Source organism: Lonchura striata, unplaced genomic scaffold (assembly GCF_046129695.1).
Source record: "Lonchura striata isolate bLonStr1 unplaced genomic scaffold, bLonStr1.mat Scaffold_85, whole genome shotgun sequence".
NCBI classification, from domain to species: domain Eukaryota; kingdom Metazoa; phylum Chordata; class Aves; order Passeriformes; family Estrildidae; genus Lonchura; species Lonchura striata.
In genome coordinates, this window is record NW_027461188.1 from 1,676,854 (window position 1) to 1,691,858 (window position 15,005).

General features: G+C 50.6%; 1 protein-coding gene across 1 annotated transcript in view; it reads right to left on the reverse strand.

Annotated features, from left to right (window-relative positions):
• The window catches only part of LOC110469778 (uncharacterized), a gene marked incomplete at its 5' end in the record, with an annotated part of 706,345 nt that overhangs the window by 509,175 nt on the left and 182,165 nt on the right, over positions 1–15,005 (reverse strand). Inside the window, 1 exon segment of the mRNA XM_077790762.1 lies at positions 6,756–7,669. Coding sequence (XP_077646888.1) covers positions 6,756–7,669 — 914 coding nt within the window.

The following is a 15,005-nucleotide window of genomic DNA, read 5'->3' on the forward strand; positions in this document are numbered from 1 at the left end:
TAATGTACTTGGTGTTTCCCTTTTGAAACCAACTCTGTGAGAGGTTTGTGCAATCATGGCCCCAGTTATCTGCTTTAATGAGTTGCTTGAGAACTTTTTACTGACACTCAGTGGGGCTCATTAATACTTTGAGGAACTCAAGGTTTTTAAGGAACTTTGGATTTTCCTTTCCAGACTGACTGTATCTGAGAGGTTTTTGTGCCATCCTGGCCTCCAGTTCTCTCCTCCAAGGAATCCATGAGGAGCTTGTGTTGGGGATGGACCTCAGTGGGTTCCATAAATGGTTTGAGACACATTTGGGTGTTTCCTCTTGACCCTGACTCCTGGAAAGTTTTGTGCAATCTCCTCTCAGGCGCTGAGGTTCCAGGTCTCAGCTCCAAATGCATAACAGGGTTCATTAGGATCAAGGAAGTCCTGACAAACCATGGCCATGCCTTGATTTCCCTCTGCTCTAGTGCAGTTTATCAGGAAGTTTCTGTAGTGGTTTTGGTTTGTCAATTTGAGATTTCTTGGCCAGTGCATTAATTAGTGTGGCAGGTTCAGTGTTGCTTGATTACCAGTGCACTCACTAGAATATACTTAATCATTTCCTGCTGTAAGATAGGATTAGGAGAAAGGCAAAGCAGGCTCAGAAGTTTAAAAGAAAAGTTTAAACTTCTAAAGAAAAGTTTATTAACAGTAACTAAAAGAAAGAGTAATAAGAATCAGAACAAACTTTCAGAACACTTCCCATCTCCATACAACCTGACAATGTAAAGAGACAAAATGTAAAATTTTCTGTCAGCTAACAGGGAGAGAAGTTCCTTTTATTAATGTTACGGAGACTTATCCACAATGAAACAGTTATCTTATGGCTTTTCATTTCCATGAATAGGAGCTGCCCAGAAAAATCTGCAATTATGAAGTCCCTCCTATTTTTCACAGCTTTTCCCACAGCTGTGTTTATAGCCCATGTTACCTTATGGGATATTAGGTTAAAGATGAGCTGTTTAAGAGAAAAAGTTCTTTTCATCTATTTCTGAAATCATCTTCATTTCTGGGAACAGAGGTCATCTCTCCCTGAGGGCACAGGCTCTCATCAGTTTTCTCTATTTTTCTCTGTTAAAACTTCTCATGGGATCACAGCTACTGCAACATTTGCTCACTTTACCATGTAGGCCTTTGCTGAAACAAGTCATCTCCCCATACTTTTGAAAGCCTTAGAGGGAAAAAGAGAGTCTGATATATCAATGACATCCTTCTCCATAGCTTTACAAGAGGATTCCAGCCCCAAGATCAAGGCATCTCCTCATCCCTCCCATCTGGGACTCAACTTCCTCTTCCCTGCCCTCGGTGTGTCCATGTTGCTCCTCTGTGTGCCTGCCCTGTGTCCTTTTCTCTCACGGGAGGGAGGATGGCAGCACTGGCAGAGTCAATATCTCCCGGGGCTGCAGATGGTTCCGTGAGCCCGGCCGGGCTCGGTGCTTGCGGCCGGAGCTGTTTTGCCATGGAGGTTTCTGCAGCGGCTGCGCTGGGGCTGTGTCAGGCTGGGCCGCGCTGGGGCAGGGCCAGGATCTCAGCAGCCAGGCCAGAGCCCAGCAGCAGCACGGCCGGGGCCCATGGCTTCTCCTGCCCTGCCCGCCGGCTGCGGGCGAAGCCCAAGGGCGGCAGAGCCTTGGCCGAGCCGGCCCGGCCCGGGGCTGCTCCTGGGGCCCGGCGGATCCTGGCCGGGCCCGGGCTGGCGGCGGGGCAGGGCTCGGCAGGGCCAGATGTCAGCACCCGCAGCCACGGCCCGGCCTCGGCCCCGCGGCCTCCCCTGCCCTGCCCGGCAGCCGATGGCGCCTGGCGGCTCCCTGGGAAGGGGCCCGGCCCCACGGCAGGAGCCGCCCGGCCCCACGGCCGAGACGGGGCTGGGCCGGACTCGGCACCTCTGTGGGGCCAGAAGGGAGAGAGACCCAGCCAGGCTTTCTCATCTGTAACTTGTGTCTGCACAGAGGCGTCTGCAGCTTTCTTAGTGCTTTAACAGACTGTCAGCTCTCAAAGCTAATTACTGATTGGTTTTTGTCAGACACACAGGAAACTGCTAGCAGCTTCTCTCAGAACATCACTTCTGTGATGCAAAACCACCACGGCAGCACAGAGCATAGAGCTCCTTTGTCCATATGTAGTGGTCATGTGCCCGAGGCCCCAGAACCCCTCCTTGGGAGATCTCTGGGCCCTCTCCAAGGTGTTTTGAAATGAAAACATTCAGCTCAGAGTCTAAGAAAATAACCAGAGGACAGAGCCAGCCTGATCTATCTGTCCTGGCTACTTTTGTCTGGGAAAAATCCTTGGATATTCAGTATTTTGGAGGCTAAATTCTAATTTTGGCCATGGAGCTTGGAAATGAAGGTTGTTTTTTTTTCCAGAGGAAGGAAGGAACAGAGTGCCACTGTTTTAGGGGCAGATGAGAGGTGACCACAAGAGGCAACTAGAGCTGGCAGGTTTTTTTCTGGGAGATACCCTTGGATATCAAGAATTTTTAGGGAGGATACCAATTTTGGCAATAGGCATCTGAAAAGACGGACGGTTCTTTTCCATTGCAAGGAAAGCACAGAGTTCCAGTGCTCCAGGAGCTGATGAGAGGCAGCCCTTGACATCCCAAGATCAGCCAGACCTGTCAGGTGGCCCCTGGGAGGCCAAGCCAGCCAGACCTGTTCCATGTTTCCCTTGCTTCCATGGGGCCCCACAGTGTCCCAATGGTCCCTTGCTTCCAGGAGGCCCTGAGGTGTCACAATGCCCCCTTGGTGACACCAGGCCCTGAAGGGTCGGAATGGTCTCCATGGTTCCATCAGGCCCCACAGAGTCACAATGGTCTCTGCGTCCATGAAGCCCCACGATGTCACCATGGCCCCTCGATTCCATGGGCTCCAGTGGTGCCACAATGATCCCCTTGGTTCCATGAGGTGCCCACAGTGTCACAGTGATCTCCATGGGAAGGAAAGAACCGAGCCCCAGTGTGGCAGGGGCAGCCACCAGAGGCCAAGGGCAGCCAGACTTGATGGTACTGGCAGATTTTGTCTGGGAGCAGCCCTTGGATATAGGGAATTTTAGAGGTGGAATCCCAATTTCAGACATGGACAGTTGAAGGAGGATGGTTCTTTCCATAGGAAGGAAAAGATGGAACACCAGTGTTTGAGGGGCAGATGAAAGGCAGCCGTCAGAGGCCAATGGCAGCCAGACCTCTCTTTCCTGGTAGCTTTTGTCTGAAAGTAACCCTTGTATGTAGGGAATTTGGGAGGTGGAAGCCAAATTTCAGCCATGTCTGCATAGATAAGGACGGTTCTTTTCCATATGGAGGAAAGCACTGTTGTGTTCCGCCACAGCAAAGGGCACAACAACTTCCCCAGGCCCTAGAGTCTCAGACCTCAGGCAGACACCAATAACCAACAGCGTAAGGAAGGCAACAGGACAGGTCTTGGTTTAAAAAAACGAGTATTCTTCATTTTCCCACGGACCAACACAAGAAACAAGGTGGTAGGGTCAAGATTTTCTATTACAGGGTAGGGGTGGAGTTTAGGATCAAGGTCCAATATTAAGAGGAGCAGGAGACTGCAAAGGGGTGGATCGAGGAGGACAATCAATGGAAAAAACTACAGTAGTGACATTGCAGCACAATTGAAACCAATAAGGGTACAGAAAAAGAATATTCTGGGGCCTTTCCTCATTTGATCAGATAGGGTGGAGTGTCTTTTCCCAGGCTTTCAGGGGCACACCCCACAGCGTGGAGGGGTGGAATCTTCTTTAAGTCACGCTCTCGCCGGATGCTGTGTCTGGGTAGAATTCCCACCTCATTGGGCAGGGGCACTCTACACCTTTGGTGCCATTATTTCTTTCTCTGGCTGTTTTATACAATGAAATGAAACTCCAGCATTTGTGGAACCACCCTTCAATCCCTCCGAGGCTACTCCTGTTCTGTCCTCAGTCTGCACACAACTGAGCCCAGAGCCTGCAGCCTCTACCTGCTCGTTATGTGATGCAGCCTTCAAACCCCATCTTGGGAGATATTTGGGTCCTCCCCAAGATCTGTGAAAATGGAAAAATAGTTATCAAAATTATTTTCTCCCAAGTCTAGTAGTGGTCAATATCTCTAAACTGAATGAGGGTGGATTTACATTTGTTAGAAGGACAAAATATATTATAATTATGAGAGTGACACAAAATGGCCACTGTTTTTCCAGAGAGATGTATTCCCCATCCCAGGAATGCTCCAAAATCAGGGAGTGTGTGCAACCTGACCCAGTGAAATCCCCTCCCCTCCCCAAGGATGGAATTCCTGTTGTGTGGGTTCTCGGATGTGCTGGGTGCCCTCACAACACTTCTGGCCAGAATGTCTGCTGAGGGCAGCCAGGCTGCTGCAGGGCAGTGACCTCACAGCCATCACCATGGCAGCCCTGTCCCCTGGGCTTGGCTCTCCCCTTTCCTCTGCCCCTGCCTTGTGTCTGCTGGCATGAAGAGTTTTGTTGATAATATCTTGTCCCCAAGGTGCTGGGCCAATGGCTTCCCAGACAGGCTCCTGGAGCAGAAGTGGCTTTTCAGAGCCCATCCAGAAATGAGCCCTGAGGCAGCAGCTCTGCAGCGCTGGCCACCAGGCCGGATTGCAAGGGAGGCTTCTGGCCATGCCCTGCAAGCAGCTGCTGCTGCCAAGGTGCCTTTGGTGCCTCGGGCTGTCCCTGGCACAGCTCCCAGCACGGCACTCTGCCCTTGTGCCCGAGGCCTTCCCTGTGCTGGGGCTGGCCTGGGGCTGTTCCTGCAGCGGGACCTGCCCTGCTCCTGGCACAGGAAAGGCAGTTCCTGCTGGAGCAGGAGGCTCTGCCTGCAATGGGCTCAAACAACTCCAGCAAGGCCCTGCTGACTTCAAAATTGCTTCCTAGAGCAGAATATCCTATAATTGTTATAGATTCTGGACTGTGGAGTAAATAACTCTGGTTAAGAGCTTATTGTCTAATCATTATCAGATTGTATTTATATAAATATATCTGGTATTACATCGTTAATCCTGTATGAAAAATTGCATTGACAAATTGTTCAAGTCTACCTGTCCAATCATTTATACATAAACCTTTGACAAATTCTGGGGCCGGGATTGGATCCAGTCACTCCCAGTCTCTTCTCTTAGAAGGAATTGTAGAAGTCTGGGGTCCCTGCAGGGGTTTGAGGATCCATGGTGGCTGTTGGGTGTCATTTTTCCATCTCATGACTCAGCAGGAGTTTCTCCAATAATGAAATAAAGCTTTTGCCAGAAGCTCCCACTCTGCACATGACAGGAGTGTGTGTGACATCCCGGCTCTTTGGCAGCCTGGGGACTCCTGGGATGTCACTGTGGAGCCCCTGTGAGTGCCTGTGACAATCAGTGCCTCTGCAGCCCAAGGTTTCCTGGGATGTCACCATGGAATGGCTGTGACTGCCTCTGACCACACGGCTCTATGCCATCCCCAGAAACCCTTGGGAGGGCTCCATGGAGCCCCTGTCTCTTCCTGTGACATTCCAGCTCTTGAACAGCCTGGAGACTCTTGGAAAGTCCCCATGGAACCCCTCTGAGGGCCTGTGACAAATCTGATCCTTAGAAGGCAACCATCACGAGGAAATCCTGTTGCTATGGTCTGTTTCCATGGCAACCATCCCCAGCCCCTGTTGCTATGGTCATATTCCATGGCAACCATCACCAGCCCCTGTTGCTATGGTCAGGCCCTGGGCAGCTCCATGGAGACCCCATGCCAGGGGTGGTTGCCATGGACACCAGCTCAGGCCTGGAACCCGTTGCCATGGCAACAATTGGCACTCTCATCTCCAGGGTCATGGATCCCAGAACCACAGAATTGGCTGAGCTGGGAGGGACCCATCAGGATCCTCAAGTCCAACAGCTGGCCCTGCACAGGACACCCCAACACTGCCAGCCTGGGCCTGGCAGCGCTGTCCAAACACTGCTGGAGCTCAGAGAGCCCTGGAGCTGTGACCCTTCCCTGGGGAGCCTGGGCAGTGCCCCAGCAGCCTCTGGGCAAAAACCTTTTCCTGAGATCCAACCTCAGCCTGCCCCGACTCAGCTGCAGCCGCTCCCTCCACTCCTGTCCCTGGGCACCAGAGTGAAGAGGTTCCCTCAGCCCCAGCCAGGGACCCGCTCCCAAGGCTGCTGCCATGGCCACCAGGGCTGGCACCAGCTGGGATGCTCGGTTTCCACAGGCCGGGGTTCAGGAATGGGATTCCTCAATTTCCTGCTCCTGCTAAAACCGCCCTGCCATTTGTTGCCCTCCCACTTACCATGGAAAGCACAAAAGGCAAAGATTCCAGGCTGGAATAAGAACAATTTACTGGGAACAGCAACAAGATGAAGAACAAACAGGAACAGAAAAAATATTGACAACAGAAGGGATAAGAAAAACTAGTTACAGGGAAAACTACATCACCATCACTTGTATCTTCCTGGCCACGTGTTTCCTCCTGCATGGAAAGGACACCCTTCTCCTCAGGGAAAGACAGAGTCCCTTTCCTGCCCCTGGCAATGACTTGAGGTGGGAGTGAATGTAGTGACAGGGCCATGTCCAGACCCTCATGTCCTTCAATCCCACATAAGGTCATTGGCAGGGGCAGGAAAAGGGACAGGTGTCTTCCCAGCATGGATCACAGGGAACATGGATCACCAGGGCTCTTCCCAACAGGGTCTCCTCCAATGGGGGATGAAGCTGGAACAGTGCACAAAGCTCTTCCTGCAGCTGGGGAATTTTCAGGAGTTCCCTTACTGGTGGCTCCGTTGGTGTTTGGTCAAGTGAGAGCTCCGGGTGAAGTTCTTCCCACACTGGGGACACAAGTATGGCCTCTCCCCAGTGTGGATGCGTTGGTGGCTGACAAGATGGGAGTTGTGCTTGAAGCCCTTGCCACAGTCAGGGCAGAGGAAGCGTCTCTCCTCAGTGTGAATCCGCTCATGCAGGAGGAGATTTGAGCTGCTCTGAAACCTCTTCCCACAAGTGGGACATATGTAGGGCCTGTCCCCGGTGTGGATCCGGTGGTGCCTGATGAGGTGGGAGTTCCGCTTGAAGCCCTTCCTGCAGTAAGGGCAGCGGAAGGGCCTCTCATCCGTGTGAATGCGCTGGTGTACAAGGAGATTGGAGCTGGTCTGAAAACTCTTACAACACTTGGGACACTCGTAGGGCCTTTCCCCAGTGTGGATGCGTTGGTGGATGATGAGGTCGGAGCTCCATCTGAAGCCCTTCCCACATTCCCCACACTCGTAGGGCCTTTCCCCAGTGTGGATGCGTTGGTGGATGATGAGGTCGGAGCTCCATCTGAAGCCCTTCCCACATTCCCCACACTCGTAGGGCCTCTCCCCAGTGTGGATGCATTGGTGGCTGACAAGGTGAGAGTTGGAACTGAATCCCTTCCCACACTCCCCACACTTGTAGGGCCTCTCCCCAGTGTGGATGTGTAAGTGCCTGACAAGGTTGGAGCTGCAGCTGAATCCCTTCCCACACTCCCCACACTCGTAGGGCCTCTCCCCAGTGTGGATGTGTAAGTGCCTGACAAGGTGGGAGTTGCAGCTGAAGCCCTTCCCACACTCCCCACACTCATAGGCCCATTCCCCTGTGTGGATCATCTGGTGTCGTTTCAGATTTTTGCTCTGGCTGAAGCTCTTCCCACACTCCAAACACTTGTAGGGCTTCTCCCCATCAGGAAGCTGCTCAGGGACCACCAGCTCCGAGCTCTGGCTGAAGCTCTGCCCACCTTCCTGGCCCAGAGTGGGTCTTTCCTCCTCAGAGCATCCTGGGCTGGGCTTGCAGCCCCTCCTCCTGTGAGATCTCCAGGGATTTTCCTCCCTGTTGGATTCTTGCGCTGTGGAGTTGCTCAAAATGGCCTCTTCCATGAGGTTCTGCTGCAGGGATTTGTCTTTCCTGGTTTCCATCCTCAGCTCCTGCTCTGGGGGAGGAAGGACAAGGAGAGGATGGGATTAGCCTCCATGCCACAGGGAAGGACAAGGAGATCCCCCCAGAGGATCCCCGGCAGGAGGGCATCGGCAGCGGGGCTGTCCTGCAGCCGGGGGCTGTGCTGGGCTGGGAGATGGAGCAGGAGAGAGGGGGAAAGGGGCACTGACTTCCTCCTCACCTGCCTCAGTGTCCCAGGGCATCTTCCTCTTCCTCGCAACCTTCTCGTCCATCTGGAAAACGTTTGGGTATGGGAAATCCTGTTTTGGAAGGAAACAAGGGATGAGCACAGTGAGTTTTGTACTGGTTTGAAGGCAAACCAGGGGGAGACTTTTAAGCCAGAATGACAATTGAGTAAGAAAATTAAGATCCAAACAATGATACAGAAACACTGGCTTAATCTGACAGAGTCAGGATATAACCTGACACCCCGTTGCTCAGGGTGGTGGTAGCTGTCTGATGAAATGGTGGCTGCAGTCCGGCTGGAGTGATAAACTTGATTCTGTCAAAGCCGTGATCCTGGTCTTCCTCTGAAGGTCCAGTGGTGGTTATGGAGCTCTTGTCCTCTGGGAATCCAGTAGGCAAGGTGGTCGTGGTGTTGCAAGGGTGAGATTATATCCAGGCAGGAATGCTTGGTTCCTCCCCCTGGGCGGAGCATCCCACAATGGGATGATGGAATTTTATCAGTCCTGCAGTGACACTCAATGGCCCATTAACAGAAGATGGCCCCTGGAGGGCGTTATCAGGGCTGAGCCATGGAAGAGATAAAGAACACTGCCCCACCTGTTGATAACAGTTTATGGAGATGGGGACTGAAAACACTTTTGGTTACATCTGACACTGTAACCTGAAACAGTGAGGCAATCCCTGCTCGGGGTGGGAGGTGAACACCACCCCCCTTACCCAAACCGGCTCAGGTGTAAAACCCCCACCCTGGGAAGGCCACACACACAGGGGACAATGTCACACTTGCCCTGACCCAGGGGAGATTTCTGTCCCTGTCACTCCCTTGCTCTCTCCTCTTTTTCTTTCCATCTCTCTCTACCTCACATTTACTGTTCAATAAAATCCACTTTGGATTTAGTCTCGTTAGCACCTTAATTGGGGCAGAGTCATCTCTCTAACAATTTTATTATCCAGATTGCAACATTATTTTGCACAGTGATTTCAGGGCACTGTTGTCTGACCCCAAGTGCCATTGACAACAGCATGGTTCTCTCCTCTGAGGAGTTTGTGGCTCTTTCTGCAGGAACTCTTGGAAACCTGGATGCAGCTTCCTTTGAGTGACTTTTGGGAGAACTTATGAGGAAAATGGCTCTTGTGGGTGGCCAGTGTAAAGAAAATATTTTGTTTTCCTTCTTTGAAAAGTCTGTTAAAATCACTGGAGGAAAGGGACCAAATGATACCAGCAAGACTGACAAGGATCATTCACCCCAAAGCGAGGAACACAAGGCTATCAAAAGTCCTACAAGAAGCCCAGCTCAAGTAGCTAAATTCCCAAATAACTCCTGAATTCATGGGCTTTGGGGGGAGAAGCATTATTTTCTTGCTCCCTGTCACCTTTGTGATAGCTACACAGACCTTTCCCTTCCTTTTAATAATCTGTATTGGGCCAAATTTCCATGGTTTTTTTTTTTTTTGGAACCTGCCAGCATCTGACTTGGAGCTGTGTTGGAACTGATGAAATTTGGAATTGCCACAGAATTGTTTCTGTTGTTGGTCTATTAATGTTTGGGATTTGTTTGCGTTTTCATCACAAGTGACTTGTGGGAAGAGCAAATCTTCCTCAAGGCATTTTATGGAGGGTTAACTTTGATTTCTGTTGAGTTTGTTTTGTCCGGTGCCCAGAGGTTGCTCAAGGGGTCTCTGATTTTGGTTTGGCCCTAATTTTCTTATGATTTGTCTTTATCACTTAAAAACACCTGAAAAATGACTAAAAAGAGTATTGACCAGAGATGTCAAAAGTCCCACCATTTAAGAGGTATTTGAGGTGGAATTTACTGTTTGGGAACATATTCTGGAGGATCTGTTGGTTCTTGGGGGCTATCTGGTAGTATTCTCCATAATTTTGCGCTCTAAAAGTCAAGGTGGATTTGTCTGTCACCCCAAAATGACTCAATCACACCTCAAAATGTCTGGTTCCCACCTCAGTCCAGTGCCAAAATTACTTGATTCCTCAGACTCCAGGGTGAGATGGGGTTGGAAGGAGAAGTGAGATCCAAATTTGAGGTTGTGCGGTAAGGATTGTGTGAGGCTGGGTGGGTGTGATTCATTCTGATAGTAAATAAAACTATCAGAATTATTGATTTCTGTCCCATTCATTTTCTGTCAGTTCTTGTTTGTTTTTCAGAGTGCCGCCTTCTCAGCTGATTTTGTTTGTGTCCTCCTGTCCCAGACTGAAAAGCAAGATGTGTTCTTTTTGCCATCTGTATGGCAGTTGTCCTGTGTTAAGTGGGCAGTTTTTCCTTATCTCTTCCACGATCCATCCTCCCTCAGGGGAGACATCTGCTGATAATGGGCTATTGAATGTCACTGCATGACTGATAAGAACTGTAACACCCCATTGTGAGATGCTCTGCCCAGAGGGAGGAGCCAAGCATTCCTACCTGCATCTAGTCTTGAGATTCTGGCCCACCAACACAGCTTTTTCTGGGCTGGATTTTCCCATAGGAACAGCTGCTCCTTCCTCTTCAGAAGAAGATTCCCATTCCTACAGGATCACTTCTCCAACAGAACCACACCTGACACTGCAGGAGGACTGCAGCCCCAATTCCAATTAGACTGTGGCCAACATCCTGTCCAGCAGGGTGTCAGGTTGTATTCTGACTCTGTCAGTGTTGTTTTGGTTCACTGCATTGTTCATATTTTAATTTTCTTCCCTATTAAAAAAAAAATTGTGATTCCTGCTCCCATATTTTTATCTGAGAGCCCCCCTTAATTTCAAATTAATACCAATTCTGAAAGAAAGGATCTACATTTTTACATTTCAGGGGAGGCTCTTGCCATCCTTAGCAGACACCTCTCCTTCCAAACCAAAACACTCCTTTCTCTCCTGCCTTCCTTTGCCTGCTCTGTTTCTCTCTCATTGCCTCCCTTGACCCAGGGCAGCTCTCACCACAGTCCCTGCCCTGATTTAATTCCCAATCCATGAGCTATAGCAACCACAGGTGAAAATGTGAAGGCTGGCAGTGAAATCTCACTGTAAGATCTTGCTGCACTTGGCTTTTGGCTCTTTCATAAGAGCTTTGCCTTCAAGAGCAGGAACATCTTTTCCTGGCTGGGAACTGGAATTCCAGGCCCTGGGAGTGTGTGCCAGGGATCCCAGAGGGGCATTCCCAGGCTCCGAGAGTGCTGCTCCTGCCGTGCCTCCCAAGGAGCTCTGCAGGACAGGGGACAAGGTGCAGCAGCTGTGTTGGTTCTGCAGTGCCGCAACAGCCCCTGGTTCCATGAGTTTCAGTACTGCCAATAGTGCTTCCTGGGTTCCATGATGCCCTGCTGTGTCCCCATGGATATTTGGTGTCATGAAGTTCTTCAGTGTCACAATGGCCACCTCACTCCATGAGCTTCCACAGTGTCCAAATGGCCTCCTTGGATGGGCAGTGTCACCATGGACCATTGGCTCCATGCAGCCCTGCTGGGTCACCATAGACCCCTTGGTTCCATGAGGTTCTGGGGGTGTCTCCATGGTCTCCTTGGATTCACAGTGTCACAATGGACCACTGGATCCACGTGGCCCTGCTGTGTCACCATGGCCCCTTGGTTCCATGGGACCCCAGGGTCACAATTGACTCCTTGCTTCCACGTCACCCCCTCAGTGCCAAAATGTCCCCTTCATTCCATGGGGAACACAAAAGATTTATAAAAACATTGAGCAAATCCCGCTTAAAACACTTGGGAACATCTGTTTGCATTCCAAAGACAAGTTAAAGGTGAGGCTGGCACCAGCAGCTTCCATCTGCAACATGGATCCAGCTGGGAGACTCAGAGAATTCTGCTTCCAGAGATCATTTCTGGTCACACTGTCCCTTGTAGAAAGGTGACACCACTCCAGGCAGCCTGTACTGAGCAGGTGGCTCCTGAGTGGGGTTTGTTGTTCAGGAAACCTGCTCAGGCTTTTGCATTCTTTTTTTCCCAACAGGAAAACTTCTCCTGGGCCTGTGTGCAGGCAGAGCCCTGAGGAGAGCAGGTGGGACACGGTGCAATGGGCTGGGACATGGAGCTGCAGAGCTCAGGGACAAGGTTCTGCTGCAGGGCACAGGGATGTCAGTGCCAGGTGGGCAATGTCAGACATGGTGAGGCTGGGGGTGAGGAGCAGCTTGTCCAAACAGGGTGAGCCCTCAGGGGGTTCATTCTTCTACATGCCCAGACCTCCTAAGGAGACAGTGAGCATCAAGATCACCTGGGGAATGCTTCTATCAGCTCTTCTCTGAACTGGAAACTAAGAATACTCACTTGATTAAAGAAAAAATGTCATGAGGTGCACTTGGAAATCCTCCTCCTTACAAGAACTCCAAACTGACTCAAATCAGCTGCACAAGCCCTGGAGATTTGCAGACCATTGAATGAAGACAAAGTGCCCCTGAGGCCTTTCCGTATTTTTGATTATCCCCAACATGGATTTGGGACTCAGTCCAGGACCCTCAGGCACTGAGAGAAGGCTGAAGGAGCTGCTCAAGGAGTCAGAAGCAAAATTCCAAGTCCCTTGGAGCATCACTCGGCCCCACTGAGGGCAGGGACTGCCAAAGGCTCCCAGGGACTGGTGAGAGCAGATCCTTGAGGCCAGGATTGCAGGGAGCCCAAGGCTCAGAGCAGGGAACTGCAATGCTGAGCAAGGCCTGGGCTGGCTGGGGGAAGCAGAAAGGCCAAGCCCTGAGCCCAGCCTGGCACAGCAGGGCCTGTCCCTCACGGGTGGCTCGGGGCTGTTTGTGGGGCAGGGGGATGTGAGGGGCATCAAGGACAAATGCCACAAACCTGTGTGACCCTGCAGATCCTCATGGAACCAAGGGGCCGGTGTGACACTGTGGGAAGTTGTGGAACCAAGGGGATCATTGTGGCACTGTTGGGCCCATGGAACCAAGGGGCCATGGTGACACCGTGGGGCTTCATGGACCCAGAGACCATTACGACTCTGTGGGGCCTGATGGAACCATGGAGACCATTCCGACCCTTCAGGGCCTGGTGTCACCAAGGGGGCATTGTGACACCTCAAGGCCTCCTGGAAGCTAGGGACCATTTGGACACTGTGGGGCCCCATGGAATAGAAAAACATGGAACAGGTCTGGCTGGCTTGGACTGCCAGGGGCCACCTGACAAGTCTGGCTGATGTTGGAATGCCAAGGGCTGCTTCTCATCAGCTCCTGGAGCAATGGGGCTCTGTGCTTTCCTTGCTATGGAAAAGAACTGTCCATCTTTTCAGATGCTCATTCCCAAAATTGATATTCTACCTAAAAAATTCCTATATGCAAGGATATCTCTCAGAAAAAAATCTGGCAGCTCTGGTTGGCCTCTGGTTGTCACCTCTCATCCCCCCAGAAAACATTGGCATAATGTTCTTTCATTCCTGTGGTAAAGAACCGGCCTTCATGTCCGGGGACCATGGCCAAAATTAGAATTTGGCATCCCAAATTCCATATATCCAAGGATTGCTCCCAGACAAAATTAGCAAGGACAGACAGGTCAGGTCTGGCCTGGCTACTGAGATCCTGGCCCTGCCCCAGCGCGGCCCAGCCTGACACAGCCCCAGTGCAGCCGCTGCAGAAACCTCCATGGCAAAACAGCTCCGGCCGCCAGCACCGAGCCCGGCCGGGCTCACGGAACCATCTGCAGCCCCGGGAGATATTGACTCTGCCAGTGCTGCCATCCTCCCTCCCGTGAGAGAAAAGGACACAGGGCAGGCACACAGAGGAGCAACATGAACACACCGAGGTCAGGGAAGGGGAAGTTGAGTCCCAGATGGGAGGGATGAGGAGATGCCTTGATCTTGGGGCTGAAATCCTCTGGTAAAGCTGTGGAGAAGAATGTCATTGATACATCAGACTCTCTTTTTCCCTATAATGCATTGAAAATATGGGGAAATTATTTATTCAGCAAAGGCCTCCATGCTAAAGTAAGGAAATGTTGCAGTAACTGTGATCCCAAAAGCAGTTTGAAAAGGAGTGATGAGACCCTGTGCCTTCAGGGAGAGAAGAAGATCTCTGTTCCCAGAGATGAAGATGATTTCAGAAATAGATGAAGAGAACCTTTGCTCTTAAACAGCTCATCTTGAAACTAATACCCCATGAGTTTATAAGGCCTATAAACACAGCTGTGGGAAAAGCTGTGAAAAAATGTGAGGCACCTGACAATTACAGATTTTTCTGGGCAGCTGCTCTTTGTGGAAGTGAAAAGCCATGAGATAACTGTTTTCTTGTGGAGAAGTCTCTATAACTCTAACAAGAAGCACTTCTCTCCCTAAGTGAACTGAAGAAAGACTATTCTAGTGGTGGAAATCTGACTAAAATTTTAGGTTTTGTCTCTACATTTTCAGATTGTATGGAGAGAGGAAGTGTTCTGAAAGTTTTGTTCCGATTCTTATTACTCTTTCATTTAGTTATTGTTAATACAATTTTATTTATACCCTTTTAAAGTTTTGAGCCTACTTTGCCTTTCTCCTAATCCTATCTCACAGCAGGAAATGAGTAAGTATATTCTAGTGAGTGCACTGGTAATTAGCTAATACTGAACCCACCACACTAATTGATGCATTGGCCAGGAAATCTCAAATCGGTGAACCAAAACAACTACAGAAACTTCATGATGAACTGCCCCAGACCAGAGGGAAGTCAAGGCAGAGCTGTTGTTTGTCAGGACTTTTTTTGATCCTAATAAGCGCTGTGGTTCATTTGGAGCTGAGCCCTGGAACCTGAGGTCCTGAGAGGAGATTGCACAAACCTGTCCAGGAGTCAAAGGCAGAAGAAAATCCCAAAGTTTCTCTAGGCATTGATGGGTCCTACTGAGTCCATCCCCAATACAGGCTACACATAGATTCCTTGGAGAAGAGAACTGGAGGCCAGGATGGCACAAAAACCTCTGAGA